Source organism: Rissa tridactyla, chromosome 2, assembly GCF_028500815.1.
Source record: "Rissa tridactyla isolate bRisTri1 chromosome 2, bRisTri1.patW.cur.20221130, whole genome shotgun sequence".
In the NCBI taxonomy this organism is placed as follows: Eukaryota; Metazoa; Chordata; class Aves; order Charadriiformes; family Laridae; genus Rissa; species Rissa tridactyla.
Window position 1 is genome coordinate 94,003,506 of NC_071467.1, and position 20,233 is coordinate 94,023,738.

The following is a 20,233-nucleotide window of genomic DNA, read 5'->3' on the forward strand; positions in this document are numbered from 1 at the left end:
TACCCGGTATAAAAACAGGCTTTCTGACGTCCCTCTTCAGGCTCGCACTGACACCTACCGGGGAATATTTGTAAATCTCAAGATCCATCGCCTAGAGCCATAGGAAGCTTTTCAACTCGGGAGTGAACTATGTATGATTCAATTCATTGGCTGGTTATGCCATGTGTTTGCTATTTAATTTGGCTACTGAAAAAAAATCCCCAGTTTTCGAGTAACGATCTAACAAGCCATAAATTAAAATATCAGAGGAGATGCAGGGTTCCAGTAGTAATTACGGAATTTTTCTATAAAAAGTGTTACCTATGGTTAGCATAGAAACAGAGTAAAAGCACATAAATTAGCTTTCTCACTCCTTCCCAAGATTAAAAAAATTGATAGGCCTTAAACATAAAACATTCAAAGGAGAAGAGCACACAGGTTCATTTTTAAAACAAGGCAGCTAAAAACAAATCAAACCCTTAAGCATTTCTTCAGCTCCTCAGTTTGTTATTACTCCTAAATACAGCAGCAGCACATTTCATAGAGCAGCTCCAAGGAAGATACCAGTTTCTAGCAATGTACTTGTTAGAGTAGAAAGACTAAGAAAATGAATATTCGAGTGACTACATCACATCCAAACCCACTTCTAGTTTCAAAGAAGAACAGTTAAACCTACCATTCAGTCTAATAAACAGCACTAATACTTAAGGAAAAAGTTATACGCATAATCTGGTACAGAGACAGACTGCAAAACCCACCTGCCACACTAGAAGTCAACTGAAGTGCTGAGGACCCCGTCCAGCTCCTGTTGGAATCCAATGCAAACTTCAATGGAGTTTAACAGGGATTAAATAAATTCGCAAGATTTTTAAAACTACGAAATTCAGTCACGTAAATATTGCAAGTATAAGGTAAAATGCTTCCTTCATGCACCAATGCCACAAAAACAACTTTTAAACTATTCGTTTTTCTATTTGTCCCAAATGGTAGAGACTACCGAATAGCAAGAATTTGAATCTTACAAAGAAAGTCCCACTGTGGAGCACTATCGTGTCCAGACAGACCATAATCCCACCTTGCTAAAAATCTGCTGAAGATGAGAATCTTTTTTTATTCATCAGATGTGTCCTGTTTTGAGAGAATATTAGACACATCAGGTTTGGGGGGGGTTGGTTTTTTTTTTTGTTTGTTTGTTTTTTAAGCGTTTGGACAGAAAAAAAACAGGTTTTCCTGTAAATGTTGGCAAGTTGCTTCAAAGACAATTAAAGCCTACAACATATCATATAAAAAAGTGAAAGTTACTGAACAAAAGAATTCATCAACAGATAGTTTTCACGTAGTCCCCACAATGAATAAGAGTGGGCCAACAGCAGATAAGGACTATGAAGAAAAGTGCTTTCAGATGATCCTCGGCATAAAAATACCTGTATCATTCTAAAAGAGGAACACGTCTTTAGTGTTTGCATTTAGAAACTTTTCAAAGACTCAGCAACACACATTCCAGAAAATTTTGGAAATACCTCTTTATTTTCCAGTGAATATCCAACTTGCAACACTTGTATCATTGCTTAAGAGCCCTCTAAATTGATAAAACACAAAAATCTACAGCTCCAGTGCACAGTTAATTAGATATCTACATCTTAATAAAAATTATCAGTGCAAAAATAAAAATGAATTCAGTATGCAGTTAAATGCATTTTGTTATAAAGATATTTGGGCTTTGGGCACACATACATCAAATAATTCGGTAAGAGAGAAGCCATTTTCAGTCTGTGCTCAAAACAATCAAAACTGTTCCACACCCAACTCTAAAGACAGGCAAGAACTAACTTTTTCTTTTTAAATACGTCTGAGCCTAGTTACAACATTCATCATGGGTACATAAGCTGAAAAATATTAAGAGAGGTCACCCTCTATTCAAACAGGGGTTGTTCTAAAAGAGGCTTTCCTATTTTTCACGTGTGGGATACTTTTGAGACATCTACGTTTTTTCCATCCACAACAGAGAATTAACAACATTCCAGCGTGCCCCAGTGTCGGCAAGTCCTCTTTTCAGTCCAGATACATGACGATGATTGATGAAGCTGTTGGGCCTACAGTAGCAGGCAGAGCAGCTTGGCAGGAATTCAGTGTTATTGAAAGAAATCTCAAATACTTATTCCATCTCCTCTACTAACTTTAATCACACTATCAACATGCTGCCAGGAACGGAGCCTTGACACCAAGCCATAGACTTACACAAGCAACCATTGTTGGCATATTGCTGTTGCAATGCAGGTAAAGGGTAAATTCTGCTTATTTTTACCTGTTTCCATGCTATATTGGACACCAGCTGAATTATGGAAAGATATTTCCTGTACTAACGGTTAGCTTGCAGCAAATTTCATTAAGGTACTATGTCTCATTTTGCTTGGTTAATGAACTGATTAAGTTAACTTCTTCAGTTATACTGCTGTTAACTGCAAGTTTTATAGAAAAAAAAGCAATACAGGAGCTTCGCATACCCCGTAAGAGTAACAGTTAGTAAGAAAGCAGATCAGTACTACACGTGTTTTACCACTAATCTGCTCATTTGTTATGCTGATAAAGAAACAAAGAATCTTTCCTCAATTGCTTTATAAGGTTCTCACAAGCTTATCCTAAGTAAACCAACAGCATGTCAAATATTTAAGGTAAATACTGTACTAGCTACAAAGCTAATACAAAGACTGATATGCTTCTCAGGATTACTTCTGAGCTTGTTTTGGCTTTGCTTAGAACAGTATAGCTTAAAAAGAGAGGTCTGAGGCATTTACAGGGAGAGAAAAGAAATTGTTGTCTAAGCTCTCTTAGGCTTTTTTATGTTAGCAAAACCATTTACATCTCAACTCTACTTCCTAATACTGAACACACAACCCAAAAACTGGAATTACAACTGGATTTAAAACACTGTTGAGATCTTTCATTGCTGAAGCTTCAGAGCAAAGTATTCTATAAAACAAGTTGGTTTTCCTGAAATCTATGAACGGGAGTTATGGTCTTCCCAGTGAATTCTCAGCTAACTATGGCTGGAACCTATTACATCTACTTTTTGGGAAAGGGCTGTGGCTGCACACTGGGATAGTTAATGTTACATCAGTCTGTTTTCCCAAACGATACGATACTCTCTGCAGATGGGAGAGAATTCCAGTTTGCAACTCCCTGAGCTGATGTAGTCACACAACGTAATTTCCAGTTCCACCTTCCAACAAAGGAAGAAATACTGGCATTCCACTCGCCCTGAACAAAACAAGCATAGATAGGCACTTAAGTTGAAAGCATGCAAACCTTTTCTTCCCGTACTAAACATGTAGAGGAAGTTCTCCTTTCTTCTTCTTTGTTTCAGCTTTCCAAAAGAATCTCAATTTAAGTCAGAAGCAACTGAGTATTGGCACAAACCCAGCGCTAATAAAAAAGAAAGGTCTTAGAAAGAAACATATTTGGCCAGTTCCTTCTCCATTTCAGAATACTGCTCTTTGAGGCGCTCCACAGCTTTTCTGTGCTCTTCGTCCACCTCTGCTTGCTTGTTTTGTTGTTCTTTCATTAATTCCTCCCAGTGGGCTACACGCTTCTCTTCACGAGCCATCAGCTTGTCCGCCTGAAGCTGAGAGAAGTAAAACGAGAAGTTTTAACAATAATTTCCAGATTAAAACAAGAGGGTTTAATGAGATCTACATAACGTTAAAGTATCAGAGAAACTGGGCTTTTACTTCAGTAAAGGAAAGTGAAACAAGCAAGAAAACATATGACAAGGTGAAACTAAAAAGAAACATTTATTTTTATAAAGTATTGTCAATCCAAAACAAATGGTAGAATGTCCATGATACTATCAACGTGATAGCACTAGCAACAACAGCTTTTCTAAGCTACAGCCTAGTGAAAAATAACTAAATAAATATATGGAAAGACACTTCAAAGTTACTAGCTCTTCCAGTTTGCTTCTGGTAGTTTTTAAAGATCATACTTGTTGCATTATTTGCTCCGCTGATTACTGGTATTGTTAGAAATACTGTAAGCAGCTGATACAAATCCGTATTGTCTCACAGAGATTTTCTTTTAAAATGAACTTCTGGTTTTGGGAACAGAGTATTCAGTGTTTTCAGCCCCTTAGTTATGGGGAAAAAAACTCTCAATCAATAAACAGACACTGCTTTCCCCCCCGCCCCATTTGTTTTTTTTTCCTTCTTCTTTTCTTGAGTTCACACAGAAAGAAGCTGCCTACTGACACGAACAGACTCATGGAGTCCGCTGTTCTAAGAGTGGCCAAATGAGAAATAATTTAAATAAAATGCAGGTAATGTTTGATTAAGTGGTCTTAAAGGACCAACAATCTGCATCTACTACAGCAAGTATGGGCAGGTCTATGTTATATATGATACAGACTAAAAATGCACTGGAAGCATTACTGTGTCTGAGTTACGACGAAAACACTAGGACCACTGTATTTCATATTTGTGAGTGCTAGACAGAATAAAATGTTAGGGTTATGTATGTCTGTTATTTAGGCATTATGAGAGATTACAAGATCCACTTCAACACTGAAGACAACATTTGAGATTTTATGTCAAATATGTGTAAATAGAATGCTTCTGTTTCACAACAAATGACAATGGTTAATAAAACTCCTATAAATTACGTTAGCCAATCCTTCAACATATTGCTCCTCTTTTCTTGACATTGCTACTTTCCCCTTGAACATCTCATTTGTTGCAAAAGAAGTATTTTCTACATTCTTTAATGCATTTTTAAAACTAGAAACAAACCGCGTTTCTACTTTATCACAATGCTTAGGTTCAGCACAGTCATCAGATACTAGTCTTGATGAAAAGTCTCTAACACAGAAAAGAAAGTGTGAAATTGAATATCTACGTCGTTATATTCTATGTTTTGTAACTGGGAGTTAGTGTTTCTGCTTTAGCCAACTAGCTCTCACTGTGATTAATGTCTTCCTTTACAAATAAGTTATTTTTCCCCTCATAGTTTCATACCGCTTGGCTCCCAATAAGTCTGATTCCTTTCACTCTCTTATCTTAGGAAAAAAAATAATCTAGCTATCTAGAAAGAGAGATCATACACACATCCAATATGCCTGTCAAAATGAGATGTACTTCGGTGGATTGCTTGCATACAGTATTAACAGTCTGGCCTTCTTATATTATAGATGCTGAAGTCACAATAAATGTAGACAGTCGTTCTTACATTTGCTCCATCTTCCAGCAAAGGAGAGGATTAAATTTTTTTTCCTCCTTTTTAATGTATCAGAAATGACTATTTTCTATGTACAGTACTTGTGTGTAGGAATAAATACTCTCATACAGCTTTATTAGACATCTGGCATTTTTGTCAGCTAAAGGCAATGGGAACCCATTTATGTATTTGTCAACACTCTCTATGCCTTGTTCTTCAAGACCACACACCGTGGGTTAAGACACTAATTTTGCCATGCAGCATTTTTGTATGCAATGTAACAACATCATGCCAAGATCCCTTTTGTTTGCAATAGACACAATATCAGCTACTAACAAAATACACTAGTGTATATTAATAGTTCAACTACTACATTATTTCACATTCAACAGGTTTTTAAACTGTTGGTACATCACACACTTTTGGACAGGATTACACAGCACCTACCCACACCACACTTCAGCTACACTTAACCAATGCTCCTCACAACACAAAGTTTACAAGGAACGTGAAACTCATGTTACTACTTGCTATTTTCATTTTCCACTGCACGATTTCTACCCAAGGATATAAAATTATTTACCTGGTAAAACAACTGAACACACTTCTGGAACGTGAGATAGCTAGCTTTAGTTTATCAAAAACCTGTGGTCTAACTCCTTTCTTCTCCCCCAAAACCTCTTGCCTTCCCCTGCTCAATGAGTCTTCAGCTTGTTCTGGCACAGGAGAAGTGATATTGTGAAATAAAGGGATATTAGCGGCCAGGCTATATACAGTGCCTCATCTATGTCTAAATAAAAATTTAAACAGATGAATACTAAGAAGCAATTGCTGCTAAGTGCTTATTCTTTAAATTTATAAAACTACTGAAATAGTAATTTTATAGACTAAGATTTATGTTGGAAATTAAGTAACTCCATATAATTGCAATTTACACCTTTAACAGAGTAAAGGTGCAGATATGAATAAACACTTTTAAAAAAAAAAAGGAAAAATAAAATTAAGATATGCTACAGCAAGCAAGTAAGAATGATAAGAAATACCAACTAAAAGACACCAAGGACTTGAACACTATTTTAACTCTCCCACCCTGGTAAAAATCTGGAAAACCCCACTGTTGTAGCTCAGTGCACACCTTGGGCACTGCAGCTCTCCTTCCTAAAAAACAAATTCAAATCCAATTGTTCTCAGCAGCACCTCCAGATCATTAACATTGATGGCTGCTGAGTGGATACTTTTGTGTGTGTGAGGGTCATAATCTTGAAACCAATATTCCTGCTCTTACCAGACGAATAGCTGTGTGAACAGCAAAAAAAGTGTGATTCTTAATGGATGGATGCCTTAGGATGCAGCTCTTTCAACCAAAGCATATGTTGCAATGTAAACTTGCTTCTTATTAGAAGTTAAAGAAAGCATGCGGGAGAGATCCATCAATGCTATAGCTGTGGGATAAGCTTCAATGGGCACTTCAATCTTGTTAGGCATCACAGAACAACATGAGAGAGAAATCCTGACCAAAGACAGGTTCATCCAATGCTCAAATGCAAGAGCCAAGCTGCAACAGACACTATCTCTGGAGCTGAGGTACTAATCATCTTCCCTCATCCAAGCCTTCTCTGGTGTCTCCTAACAGCTACTACCATGGTACTGCCCTTCTCTTAGCAGAACCTCACAAACAGTCTCATAAGGACCCAGGCTCCCACACAGAACATGGACACCTAGCTCAGGCCACCAAAAGATTCAGTTTATAGGCACAGAAAGATGACTGTCACACTGTAGCTCTGCAAGTACCCTTGAGGTTTGCCCTGTATTGTGTTTTCGTACCACAATTGCTCTTCATTCCTACCACATCCTCTTCATATCCACTGCTGTTAACTTCACTGCTTTATTCAACAGAGCATAATACACAGGAGGAAAAAACAAATGAAATCAAGACACGATGCAAAAAGTATTGTGATCTAACTGTAGCTCTAGCACAGCTAGAAAGCATAAAGGTCCATAATGGTAGATGACATGATCTCTCTTGTTAAATATGCTGTTGGCAGTTATCAAAAATCTTTAAAATACAAAGTTTTGCAGGATGGTAACCAATACAAATCCACACCAAGATGTCTTAAGTCAAAAGTCACTCTCAAAAAGCAAACAGTTTCCAAAAGTCAACATAGTTACATAAATTAGTGATCTGTAGAGACAGCGTGGAGTATTTTATACTATCAATTCATAATTTCTGTATTTATAGATTTGCAAAAAGTTTGTTTTCCAGAAAACAATACATTTAGAATTTGGTAGTGAGCCTAGCAAACTAATTTCCAGGCTGATTTTGTAAACCTGAGGAAAATAACATCTTCATTTTCGGAGAACAGAACTTCCGGTTATTTTCCATCAGCTTGTTATTTAGGAAGCTTTCCAATGTCATATTACACTTCTCACTCCTCAAAGTCTGACTACTTAAAACCAAAGAAATAACCTCAGTCAACTGAAATATCAATACAAATCGGTGCTGCCATCTTAAGTATCAGGATCCCTAGTTATGAAGCATTAATTCATTGCACATTTAAACTCATGCTCAGTAGAAAAGAGCACACGAACATCATTTAAGAGGAGCAATCTTTGAAATACATACCTTCTCTTGCTAAATATGAACTGAAAATTGAAACAAAAAGCTAAAACTCTAGGTAAACTGAAATAAGTTCTGGACCATGTGCAGTCAGCAAAACACTTCAAATGAAATAAAGATTTAGAGAACTCCCATATTGCTGAAAACGTTTAATTACAAATTCTGGATTGCTGGCAATGATTCAAAACCCAGAAACAGATACCTTGATTTTTAGGTTTCATTATTGTTTCCAGGGCTGCCAACTGTAGAAACTGTAACTTGTAAGCTAACAAAATATCACAAAGAACAGCACATACAAACATGAAAACCAGTATACTTTCATAGAACAATTTTTCAGAGTATAGCTTAATTTTAATTCCTACCTTTTATCATTTCAAATGACTGCTAAAACAACCAAACAAAAATCTATAAAATAACTATAGTCTAAACTCACAAGTAAAAAACCCCAAACACTAAGAACACAAGCCCCTTAAGTCAGACTTAATTATAAATTAAAAAATAGCAGCTAATAAGCCCAACATAGCCACCTCTGAACACATGTAAAGTTCCACTGTTCTCCTCATCCAGTCAAGAAGTGTCTACAGAATTGTTTTGGTATTTAATTGTATAAATATACCAGTGCATGATAACAAGACAGAAGCCAATATTATGACACCACATTCAGGCTTCAGAACAACACGTTTTGTTCTTAGGTAAAACCTCACGACCTTTGTAACATGGGAAAACTGCTGTATGAACTAAAGCATGCAGACAGACGTACCTGAGCCAAGAATAAGTCTTAGGTAATTCATGATATTGTATGGTATCGGTACAGTATTTAGCCAGGAACCAAAAAAAAAAAAAATAAAAGAGAGTCTCAATAATTAACTATAAATTGTAATGTTTTAAGCAACAGACAATCCAACATTTCTTGCCATGCTGCAGATTTCTATTTGAATCAAAAGACCATTTAACTGGCAGCAACAGTACATTATGCTTTAGGCTTTCAGTCTCTACTAGAGAAAAATGTGTTCCTAACAGACTAAGGTCAGAAGACTGGCACTTATTATCACCTACTGCCTAGAAAAAAACATTTTTACCCCATCTGAAAAGATCTAAAAGGTAGTACAAATGGTAATTCTCCATGGCTGTTAATTTGGCAAAATTTGGATAGATTTGTTTGTTTAATCAGAGAATCGTCTCCTCACCCCCAAACATTCTTAGAACTCCAGCTCTATCCTCCTATAAAATTTTCAGCCCCAGACCACACAGATACAGCTTTGTCCTGTCTTTGATTGCTGGTTATGCATTCTTTCAGCGATTCCTCTTCTTCAAACCATATTTCAGTTGTTATGCCAGAAGTTCCACAGAACATAAGCCATAACAAGTAGTTTAAGTTCACTTTTCACATGTAACCCAAATACTTCTCCTCAATTTCTGCCTTTCAGTATAATTTTATAAATACAAGTTTGGGAAACTCAAACTAAACTTAGAATCTGTTCTATATTTGTAACAATGCCGACTTCTTTTATAAGTACTTTTTTGTAAGATATTTAGACATCACTAAATTTAGAAGATTTTTCAGCTTTCATGTTCATATAAAAAGTTGAAAATAGTTTTGAGTTAAAGTTTCGTAATTTGGTTTAGATATAAACCAAAGCTTGTCTACGTTACAAACATAGTTGCTGCCTTATTAACTCCTGTTCTGTGAATTCCCTTTGGTGTGTTAGCAAGTTTACATATTTTGGCAGTGACGTCTTTCATATTCCTTTTATATCAACACCTACGTTCAGACATTAGCTATTTGGAAAAAATCTAATCTGATTATGAAACCATTTGTTTCCCCTCAGTAGCGCATACTGCTTGAACTTGAAAGATTCTAAAGCTTTCTTGTATTCAGTACTGACTCACATGAGTTGGTTGTATTTATTTCTATTCTTGTTGTACTGTCATTGGTTATAGCAAAAATTAACTTTTGTAACAACATGACATTTTTCAGTAAACTTTGTTTTCAGTATTACTCAACAACAAGAAAACCCCCCAAAAAACATGAAAAAAACCCCACCATTTGAGGCAGACTCAGGCTTTGAGAAATGTTACCATACTAGTTCATGTTACGAGCAATTAAGATGTAAGACCATAATGGGAAGTGTCGGGTAGCTTCCAGTATAAACCTGCACAATTCCACATAAAAATATTTAAATTAAAGAGGAAAAAGTAAGAATATAGTACACAAAAACACGTTTACAAAATTTCTTCTCTACTTGCTCCCACAAGCTTAAAGTAATCCACAGCTTGAATTACTAATTAGACATTACTATTCTTAATGGGAAGACAACTCGATGAGACAGTGACACTCCTGTAATCACAAATTACTTTACATCTTAAGTGAAAATGTAGTAGGGATAATGTCATTTCCCTTTTGTTACTTTGCCAATACCAGTAGCTGAAAGGAACTGCAAAAAAAGATAACTAGTAAAGCAAATAAACTTCAAATTTATTCTATTCAGCTGAAATTGAATTAATTTCACCGAGGGCTGTTAACGCTTGATTCACTTGACACTAGATCTTACCAAAAAAAAAAAATAATCTATTTTTTTTTTCAGAACACATGACTTCAGAAAGAAAAGAAAGGAAGAAGTATTTCTACTTAAGTGGCTGCACTTCAGTGACAGCTTTTATCTATAATTTTAAAGTTTCCTACCTGTTACTGCTTACATTTGGAAAGTTTCAAGTCAAAAAGTCTTACCATACAAGCTTAAAGAAACACTACAAATCCTGAATAGCTATTAGCATTGCTCCACTGCATATAAAAAAAAAGTTGACTGGAAACATTCAGCTAATACTTTAAAAAAGAATAGTTACCATTCTTATTAAGTGAGTGTTCATTTTGTAAGTTATAAATTTTTTATTGAAGTTTTACTTCAAACAAACAGTAGCAGAACTGTAAGAATTTCCAACTTAACTTCTCTACCAATATCTACTCTAGTCTTAGACACAAGCAAACTTTGTCAGGGTTTAGCAGTGTGCTATTCACACAGTACCAGTATTCAACTGCAACTGAACTGCCCATCTTCATCGATTACAAAAAGGAAAGAAAAACATGACTATCAGCTTACATAAATCAATGCACAGTCTGTTTTGCGTGATGGCCACAGAAACGTCTTCAGTTTTTCTGAACTAAATGATTATAAATAATATTTTGCAAGTAAAAAGATAACACAGGAACACAATCATGAAGGAGTAACGGGAAAACATGAAACTAATTTCTTGTATAATTTTCCAAATTTTAGATTCAGAGCACATGTATTTCAAATGAGCAAACTGTAGCCAACTGAAAAGATTCCAATGATTCGCATGTTCCTATAATATAGCCCTTCATTAAATAACCCATCCACAAGTGAAAAACACACTTCCTTTTCAACAAGCAATATATATAATACAGTCAAAGTTCTCAGCTAACTAGGAAAGATTTACATTTCCATTTTGGTAGGTTAGTAGGTGTTTTTTGTTCCACAGAAAATAATTTTTTTTGCATTTAAACTTTCCCTGTATGTGACAAATATTATAGTCTGAGCTAGAGGGAAAATAAAACAAATGAAATAAAAAAAAAAAAGTTTCCATGCATCAGGAGACTGTAGGAAGAGCTAGTGATCCATTAACTTTGCAGTCAAGAACATATATGCCGCTGCAGTACGTGTTTTCTAAGTACAGAAATCACACCAAAAGAAGTTTTACTGCCAAGTATATAAAGCATAGAAAAATATGATTTAAAGTTTTGCTGAACTGAAGGCAGATAAACTTGCTGTAGAAGCACAAGACTCTTACTTATATCACATTATAAAAAACTATCCATCCATCCTTTACCTTCCTCTCTTCATGCTCCCTCTCTTGGAGTCTATGGATCTTATCGTTGGCAGCTTGCACTGAAATAACAAATTGCAGTAGATCAGTCTGCTGTTCTAAACCAAAGAAACTTGCCTGAAAGGGATTTAAAAAGATATGAGGCTTTTGCAAATCAAGACTATATTCCACTGTGTCACTTAACTCTGCAAGAAAAAGGTTTGTCAGTACTTGCAGAAAACGCTTTACATTGGTAACTGCATATGACCGAGTTCAATTCTTGTGTGTTCTAGAAGCCAAAAAGAAAGAGGCAGCCAGGTCTTCTTGTGCTCATACTCCTTAGTGTTGCTGACGAGCTAGACTGCACTACTCAGCACCTCAGAAGACATCAAAAAAACTCTCAAGTTGGTAAGTAGAAACAGGTGACCAAGCTCAAAGTTTTAGGTTTTGGGGTTTTTTTTCTTATTTTTTCCCCATCAAATGTAAGAAGTGATTTAGCATAAACAACCTACATGGAGAACATCTTTATGCTAGAGCCAGCCTCTTCTCTCGTGAGACTAAGCCAGGGAAAACTTCTCAATGGAAATAGGAACTGTATTCCTACGCAGTTTTTTTTTCCTAACTTATTTAACACTTAATTAATGCAGAATTAAATAAACTAATTTCCCCAAAGCAGTCATATCTCCCACAAACGTATCCTAGTATTGAGAAATACCTAACTTATTTATCACCATCATAAAGCTGGTGACTTCTCACACCAGGGGGCAGGCTCCTGCCCCCCTGAGGACTTCCAGTTACAGAACAGGTTCACTGCCCGTGATGAGCTCCACTGATGAGGAGCTGGGAGCACCATGAATTGGAGCATCTGGTGGCAGAGCCTAAGCCACTCAGGACCATTAGAAGACAGTGGCAAGTAATAGTTGTAGCAGACTCCCTATGGCAGGGGACAGAGGCTCCCCACCTATCAATATGTTTTGTCATCTAGGGAGGTTTGCCACTTGCCAGGAGCTCACATTTGGGATGTTGTAGAGAAGCTACTGAGGCGCAGTCTATTATCGCTGCTGCTCTTGCATGTAGACACCAGTGGTACTGCAGGGGTGACCTGAGAAGCATCAGGAATGACTACAGGGATCTGGGGACAGTGGTCAAAGGCATGGGGGTCTGGGTAATGTTCTCCTCAACCTTCCTGGTGAGGGCGGTTTTGGGGGTTAACAGCTGGTTGCGCAGTTGGTGTTAACAGCAGGGTTTTGGTTTCTACAACCATGACACCCATTCTGAACATCAACAGCTGCTTGGAAAAGATGGGATACACCTGACCAAACAAGGGCAAACGTACCTTTGCTAACAGATGGCCAACCTGGTAGGGACAGCTTTAAACTAGAAATGACAGGCGAGGGAGTGATTCTTCAAAGAAATAGAGTAAGGAAGTTGGCAACAGCATAGTCAAACCAAGGGTCTGGGATGATGGTAACAGAAGGGACACAGCACCCTTTTCAAGGATCACCTCCTCCAAGCTCAAGAAATGTCCATCACAACACGTAGGAAATCAAGCAAAGGCAGCAGGAGGCCTGCATGGATGAACAAGGAGGTCCCAACTGAATTCAGACTTAAACAGGAAGTATATAGGAGGTGGAAGCAGGGGCAGGTGACCGAGGAGGAATACAGAGTTGCTGTCTGATCGTGCAGAGATAGAGTTAGAAAAGTCAAGGCTGACCTGGAGTTGAATCTGGCAGGGGATGTGAAGGGCAATAAGAAGGGATTCTACAAGTACATAAACAGCAAAAGGAAAACTAGGGAAAATGCAGGTCCTCTGCTGAATGAGGCAGGGGAGCTGGTGACAACATGGAAAAGGCCCAGGTACTCAATGTCTTCTTTGCTTTAGTCTTTACCATAAAAAACAGGCTTTAGGAATCTCAGGCCCCTGGGACCAGAGGGAAAGTCTGGAGCAAAGAAGACTTACCCTCGGTGGAGGAGGACCACATTAGGGAGCACTTAAACAAACTGGAAACACATAAGTCCACAGGCTGTGACAGGTTGTGTCCACAAGTGCTGAAGGAGCTGGCTGATGTCACTGCGAGGCCGCTCTCTCTCTTCGAAAGGTGACTGTGACTGGGAAAGGTTCCTGAAGACTGGACTCCTGTCTTCAAGAAGGGCAAGAAGGAAGATCCGGGCCAGTAAGCCCATCCCAATCCTGGGAAAGAACATGGAAAAAATCCTCCTGGAAGCATTTCCAAACACGTGAAGGAGAAGGTGGTGATAGGGAGTAGTCAGCATGAATTTACAAACTTTACAAATCTTCCTTAAGTGACACAACAATCTTCTACAATGCAGCGACTAGCTTGGCAGACGAGAGGAACACAGGCAACATTGTTTACCTCAGCTTCAGTAAGGCTTTTGGTGCTGTCTCCCGTAACATCCTCATAGACAAGCTAACAAAGTATGGGGCAGGTAGGTGGTCAGTGAGGTGGATTGAAAACTGGCTGAACAGCCAAGCCTAGACTCTGTGATCAGCAGCACAAACTCAAGTTGAAGGCAAGTCACTACTAGTCTACCCCAGGGGTTGGCACTGTGGCCGATACTGCTTAACGTCTTCATCAGTGACCCAGATGCTGGAGCAGAGTGCATCCTCAGCGAGTTTGCAGATGATACAAAGTCAGGAGGAGTGGCCGACAGATTACATGGTCGTGCTGCCATTCAAAGGGACCTTGAGCAACTGGAAAATCAGGCTGAGAGTAATCTTATGAAGTACAACATGGGGAAATAACAAATCCTGCGTCTGGGGAGCAATAATGCCAGGCAGCCCTACACGCTTAAGAACAACACAGCCTTGCAAGGGAAAAAAAAAAAAAAAAAAAAGCATCCTTCCTGGGCTGCATTAGTAAAAGCACTGCCAGCAGGTCAAGGGAGACGACCTCTCCTCTCTGCTCGGTGCTGGTGAGACCGTACCTGTGGTACTGTGTCCACTTCTGGGCTCCCCAGGAAATGAAAGAGATGGACTTACCGGAGCAAGTCCAGCATGTGGCCACAAAGACAATTAAGGGACTGGAGTATCTTTCATGTAAGGAGAGCCTGAGAGAGCTCAGACCGTTCAGCCTGGAGAAAAGAAGGCCCAGGAGGGGATCTCATCAATGTGAATAAATATCTGATTGAAGGGAATGAAGACGAGGGAGCCAGACTCTTCTCCATAGTACTCACTGACAGGATAAGAGGCAATGAGCACAAATTGAAACATGTGAGATTCCATCTGAACACAAGGAAATGCTTTCTTCCAGTGAGAGTGGTAAAACACTGGCATAGGTCACCCAGAGAGGTTGTGGAGTCTCCATCTGTAGAGATATTCAAAACCCAACTGGACACAGCCCTGGGCAACTAAGGCTCTAGCTGCCACTGCTTGAGCGGGGAGGTTGGACAAAATGACCTCCAGAGTTCCCCATCCTATCTCGGCCATTCTGTGATTCTACTACTAATGATGTATTGCACAGCTGGCCATTAGAAATGCAGTAAATATCCTCGACTCCATTTAGGAGGTATTAAGACATATTAGCATGACTAAATTTTAAATTTCAAATATTTTCCTGCCATTGTTTTATGTGTATAGCGTCATCTACCATTTGTTATTCTGCCAGATGCCATATAAATGAGTTATATGAAATTAAATGCTTATACAACATGCTATACATAAAATATAACAAAACTCACACTGGCATGTCTCAACTGCATAAATATGGCAGCTAAAGCTATATAGCCACATTCCCTTGAAATATCTTTTTGAGAAGCCATCTCGCTGAATAAGAAAAAAAAGAATATACTGAAAAAGTAGTACAACAAATTTTAAACTTTCTTTTAAAATCTGAGCAATAAAAATATATTAGATTGTTATAAGGATGAAACTAGGACTAGCATACAACAATTATTACTACTAGCCTATTTGTGACTAAAGATAATAATAATAGCACATTTCACAGCTATACAGCAGCAAGTTTTGTTTTAAATAACAGGGGGCTGTATTATGGCCTCCCATGGGAAAATTAAGAAACGTGAAGGTCACACCACAGCATACTTGCAACAAACCAGAAAACTGAAGATTTTGTCCATTCCTTTAGCCAACATGGAGCAATGTCCATGTTTCTAAGTGAGCAGTGAAAGATTGAGCTGAAATACGACTACTGAAATCAACAAGCAGCTCTAACATAACCTTAGCAAGAGTTGTGTTGGCCAGACCAATAAATACCAAAAAACATCCCTGTTGTTTCACTTTTAAAATTTCACAGAAATGAGAACAAAGCACAGAAATGGTAGAAAACTTATCCAAGGATGTTAATTTTTCCACAAATCATATTTTGAATCCAAACTATTTAAATTATTCCTCAAAACGATACAAGATGGGAAATAAGAAGCAACACACTTACATCTCTTGATTGCTTCATTCAAGTTGTCATGCATTGCCTGCTCACACTTAGGAAGAACGTGTTCTTTTGTTTCAAAGATTGTGTTCTTTAGATTTTCAAGTACCCGTAGTTCTCGGAGGCCACGTTTTTCCTGTCAGAAGAATTGAAAGAAAATGAGTGGCTAACAAAGAATTCTACTTTCCAAAATAAGATGGTTTCCCAGTTGATAAAATAATAGCTTTATCTCAAAGATTATACCATTGTCTATTAAACTGTTACTCTACTTATTTAACACAAAGCATAAAATTAGTTTTGTGAAAAAAGACAGTAATGCTCCATTCTTCACACTAGAATACAGGAATACTTTGAATGGCACTTCAGACCCTTGTGAGAAAAGTTAGTATTTACTAATGAAAGCATTGTGTGGAAAAATGTGCTGTTTTGTATAGATAATTTACAGCATATCAAAAACCACAGAGAGAAACAAAGCTTGAAAGCATTGCATTTTTACAACTCAACTGTTACAGAGAAATAACGTGATGTCTCACCTTCCAGATTTAGCATGGTATGAGGTTAAAACAATGCAAGTAAAATGTTTTTTACTGAAGGAAAGCAATGAAGTCAAGACTAAAAAATAACATAACACAGTTGATTGAAGAGGCAGCCCTTCTTCCAGCTCACTGCTGATCACGATTAATTACAAGAAGAACAAGCTCTTGCTTTATTGTTTACATTTTAAAAGAAAGTTTAAAAAAACATCTATTTGCCACAGCACTCCTCCCACTCTGAATTTCACCTGCACTTTACTGTAGACAATGAAAAGGATTCAGAAATCTGCTTCAGGCTGCTGCCTGCTTCCTTGCCCCCCTCTTCAGACTTATGAGTAGAGTTGCACACAAGCATCCCTGCACTGAGAGCTGCTAATCATAAAGCAATTCTAGATAATTGAAAAATACTGCACCACATGAAGTGGGCAATTGGCTCACCACACCCATTTTAAAACTTCAGAAACAGAGGAGGTACAGACAAGTCAAGTCGCTTAATTAAACAGGTTCCAGACTTCCTGAATGTAAGTCTACATTCTTTGCACAGTAGATGCTTATCATTGAAAGAACAAGCTTATGTCCTACTACAACCAAAAAGTATCTGATATCTCCAAGTAAGAAACAAGTGTAGTTTTTGGAAGAAATTCTAAGTTGCAAAAATGTAAATAATCCTCTGCTTTGCTATTTTCCCCCTAAAAGTATAAGCTTGAAATTAAATTTCTAGAAAAGATCTAAGAATATACGAAATCTGTCTAAGAAATGGAACATGGCTTCGGCTGCAATGAGAGAAATATATGAATTATAAAGATATGAGTTATAATTGTGTAATTGAGTTTAAAATTTCCCTTCCTATGAAAAGCCGTGTAAAACTATTTATTGTGTCCCACAACTTATTCAGGGAAGGCAAAGAAAAGAAATCATTCCTTGTGACTCTCAAGCCCATATGATACACATCTCATGAGAGTTTAGTTCACATACTTATTTTGCTAAACCAGTAGAGAGATGAATTAGACCTAGTTGGAATATTAGCTACAGTGTGGGGGCAGGTGAAAGACATTTTAATGTCATTTTTTTAAAATAAGCTCTGCACACTGGAAGTTTGATCTATAAATATATTTTCAGGATTAGTTTTAAGATTTTTAAATCCCACCGTCTTTAAGAATTAAAATCTAATCAAAAATAAGCCTTTTCTTGGCACAAGATTCTACTTTTCTAAACTCATGCTGCCATCTTGTGGAAATTGTTACACTTTCCAAGCAAAGTCGTATATAAGTACTTTTACAATCCACAGTACTTTAGCCTTATTTGCATTAATTCCATTTTTAATGATTTTCTTACTTTGCATAAAGTGCTGCTCTTCTCTCCAGAAATATTACTTTCTTTCATAGAAAAAAATTTAAAGAAAAAATAAATTACAATTCTGCCAGCTGAATCCAGATGAGCCACAAAGCAGTTTCTCAATCAGATGTAAACCAATACTGGCCAACAATGTTTTCCTTGAACCAACCAGACTTCTCTAAGATGTCAGGACTGTATCATTCTCCTACATCAATATTCCTGCCAGTCTTTTGCGAGATAAATATTTATGCCCCTTAGAAAATGTTTTAAATAAGAAGATGCAGACATATACTACAGATCTGTTAGTTATTTTGGACAAGAAATACATGTCAAGCCTTTCTGCAGAAAATGACATACATATTACAATCTCCAGAAAGATGTTAAAACTGTTAGAAGTCTCAGACTCTGAAGGTTACAGCACCCAATAATATACAGATACTTACCTCAAATTCTTTAACAAAGTAACGTATTTCTCCCTGAATTACTGGTCTGTGATCCAGCAGTCTTGAATAGATTTCCCCAACATCTAGAAGATTAAGGAAAATCAGATTTTTAGTTTTTCTCTCACACTCCATAGTAGGCTACGCAACACAAGGTAGCACTCCATGCTTCAGTGCAAGAGGCATGACTGCTCACCAACATTTCTAGGCTACCCTATCTATTCAGTAAACTGCCAACTTGATAAAATGCAATGAATCAATATTCCAGATGCCACAGACACCCTTCTTTGAAGGTGAACATTCTCCTCTGTCTCTCAGCTCTCTCTGTTTCAATCCTACTCCTCAGTACAGCTTCCACATCTGACTGTTAATGGTGGTAAAAGCGCAGAACTAAAGCCCGCAGCTCAGCAGAGATTCACAGCTTAAGATGTGGGAGTTTTCTGCAGCAAGACACAAGAGGAAAGAAAGCTTGCTACGAAGGAAAACTGTTAGCACTTTCTTGTATTCTTGTTGCCTAGGTTGGAAGGGACTTTTCAGATCATCGAGTCCAACCATCAACCTAACAGTGACAAAAACCACCACTAAACCATGTTACTCAGCACCATGTCTACTCGTCTTTTAAATACCTCCAGGGATGGCGATTCCACCACTTCCCAGGGCAGCCTGTTGCAACGCTTGACAACCCTTTCGGTGTAGAAATTCTTCCTAATATCCAGCCTAAACCTCCCCTTGCGCAACTTGAGGCCGTTTCCCCTCGTCCTATCGCCTGTTGCTTGGGCGAAGAGACCAACCCCCACCTCGCTACAACCTCCTTTCAGGTAGTTGTTCCAGGGCCAGAGACTTGAAACTTATTCTTGAAGAAGAGTTTTTACAACATAAACACGTATGAGAAACAGGCCTGGCCGTCATACAGGAGGAAAAGAAAAAAAAAAAGCCCAGTAAGTTCAAGAGCACTCTGAGGGAACAGCAAATAAAAGACTATTTCAAGAAATACTGGGTGTAGTTCCCACAAGCACAGCGGCCTCGGCCCCCACCGGGACCCGGTTCCGAGCTGGGCCGCTCCCGCTCCTCACCCTTGATGATGGGCTGAATGGGGGACGCGGTCGCCAGCGCCTCCCGCCTCCTGTCGCTGGGCAGCGGGAACGCCGCGCTCCGGCCGGGGGACGCGGGTCCAGCCCCGCTCATGGCGCTCGGCGGCGGCCCGCGGGCGGCCCGGCCTGACCCTTCCCCGCCCGCCCCACTTCCGCCTCGCCCCGCTGCCTGGGTGTGAGGTCATCGCCGCGCGACCGTTGCTGCGGTAACGGCGGCGGTAACGGCGGCGGTAACGGCTGCTGTCGGGCCCGCCGATCCCCGCTCGGCCGCGCTGAGGACAAACGGTCTTTACAGGGAAGGAAGAGCTGCCGCCGCCGGCTGGGGGGCCCTGTGCGGCCCGGCCCCGGCTGCCCCGTCCCGGTTCGGGCGCCAGGGGCGCCTGAAGCGCAGAGCCCAGTGAGTGGCGCCCTCTGGGCCCAGCGACGGGCGTTTCTGGAAACAACACACCAACCAACCAACCCAAATCCAGAAAAAAAAAAAAACCCAACCCAAAGTCAGGACTCGTTTGTTTGTTGCTTTTCTTTTGTTCGTTTGTTTGTTTTAGGAGAAGGGATACGCATTCAGATAAATCAGTCCGCCTCTGGGTGTTGCGAAGGTGAATAGCAGCTGTTGGACTCGTGGTCTACAAAAATTAAGGGCTTGTTTGCTCACAGCCCTTTTTCTAAAGTTTGAAGCAGCAGCAATATCAATGGATGTACATCGGAGAGCTGGGAGTTGCTGGCATTTGATCCAGGATTTTACAAACATAGCATGCAACATCTACTGCACGTTCCTTATACAACAGGACAAAGGGATGTTTCTGGAATC

The 20,233-nt window shown here is 38.8% G+C and overlaps 1 protein-coding gene across 3 annotated transcripts; it reads right to left on the minus strand.

Annotated features, from left to right (window-relative positions):
* Nucleotides 1-1,477: 1,477 nt before the first annotated feature.
* Nucleotides 1,478-19,591, minus strand: BLOC1S5 (biogenesis of lysosomal organelles complex 1 subunit 5). Of its 3 annotated transcripts, XR_008464863.1 has the most exons (7): nucleotides 19,408-19,591; nucleotides 18,338-18,420; nucleotides 16,033-16,162; nucleotides 14,819-14,949; nucleotides 13,584-14,716; nucleotides 11,648-11,706; nucleotides 3,522-3,601 (listed from the first exon to the last, which is right to left on the minus strand). XR_008464863.1 is itself a non-coding variant. In XM_054191429.1 (5 exons), the coding sequence occupies exons 1-5, from the start codon at nucleotides 19,517-19,519 to the stop codon at nucleotides 3,422-3,424; spliced, it is 564 nt and encodes a 187-aa protein (XP_054047404.1). In that variant the 5' UTR covers nucleotides 19,520-19,580; the 3' UTR covers nucleotides 1,478-3,421. The 3 variants fall into 3 exon arrangements, 2 of the variants coding, with proteins under 2 accessions (XP_054047404.1, XP_054047405.1); XM_054191429.1 differs by lacking the exons at nucleotides 13,584-14,716; nucleotides 14,819-14,949 and having other exon boundaries at nucleotides 1,478-3,601; nucleotides 19,408-19,580; XM_054191430.1 differs by lacking the exons at nucleotides 14,819-14,949; nucleotides 16,033-16,162; nucleotides 18,338-18,420; nucleotides 19,408-19,591 and having other exon boundaries at nucleotides 1,478-3,601; nucleotides 13,584-14,647.
* Nucleotides 19,592-20,233: the final 642 nt, after the last annotated feature.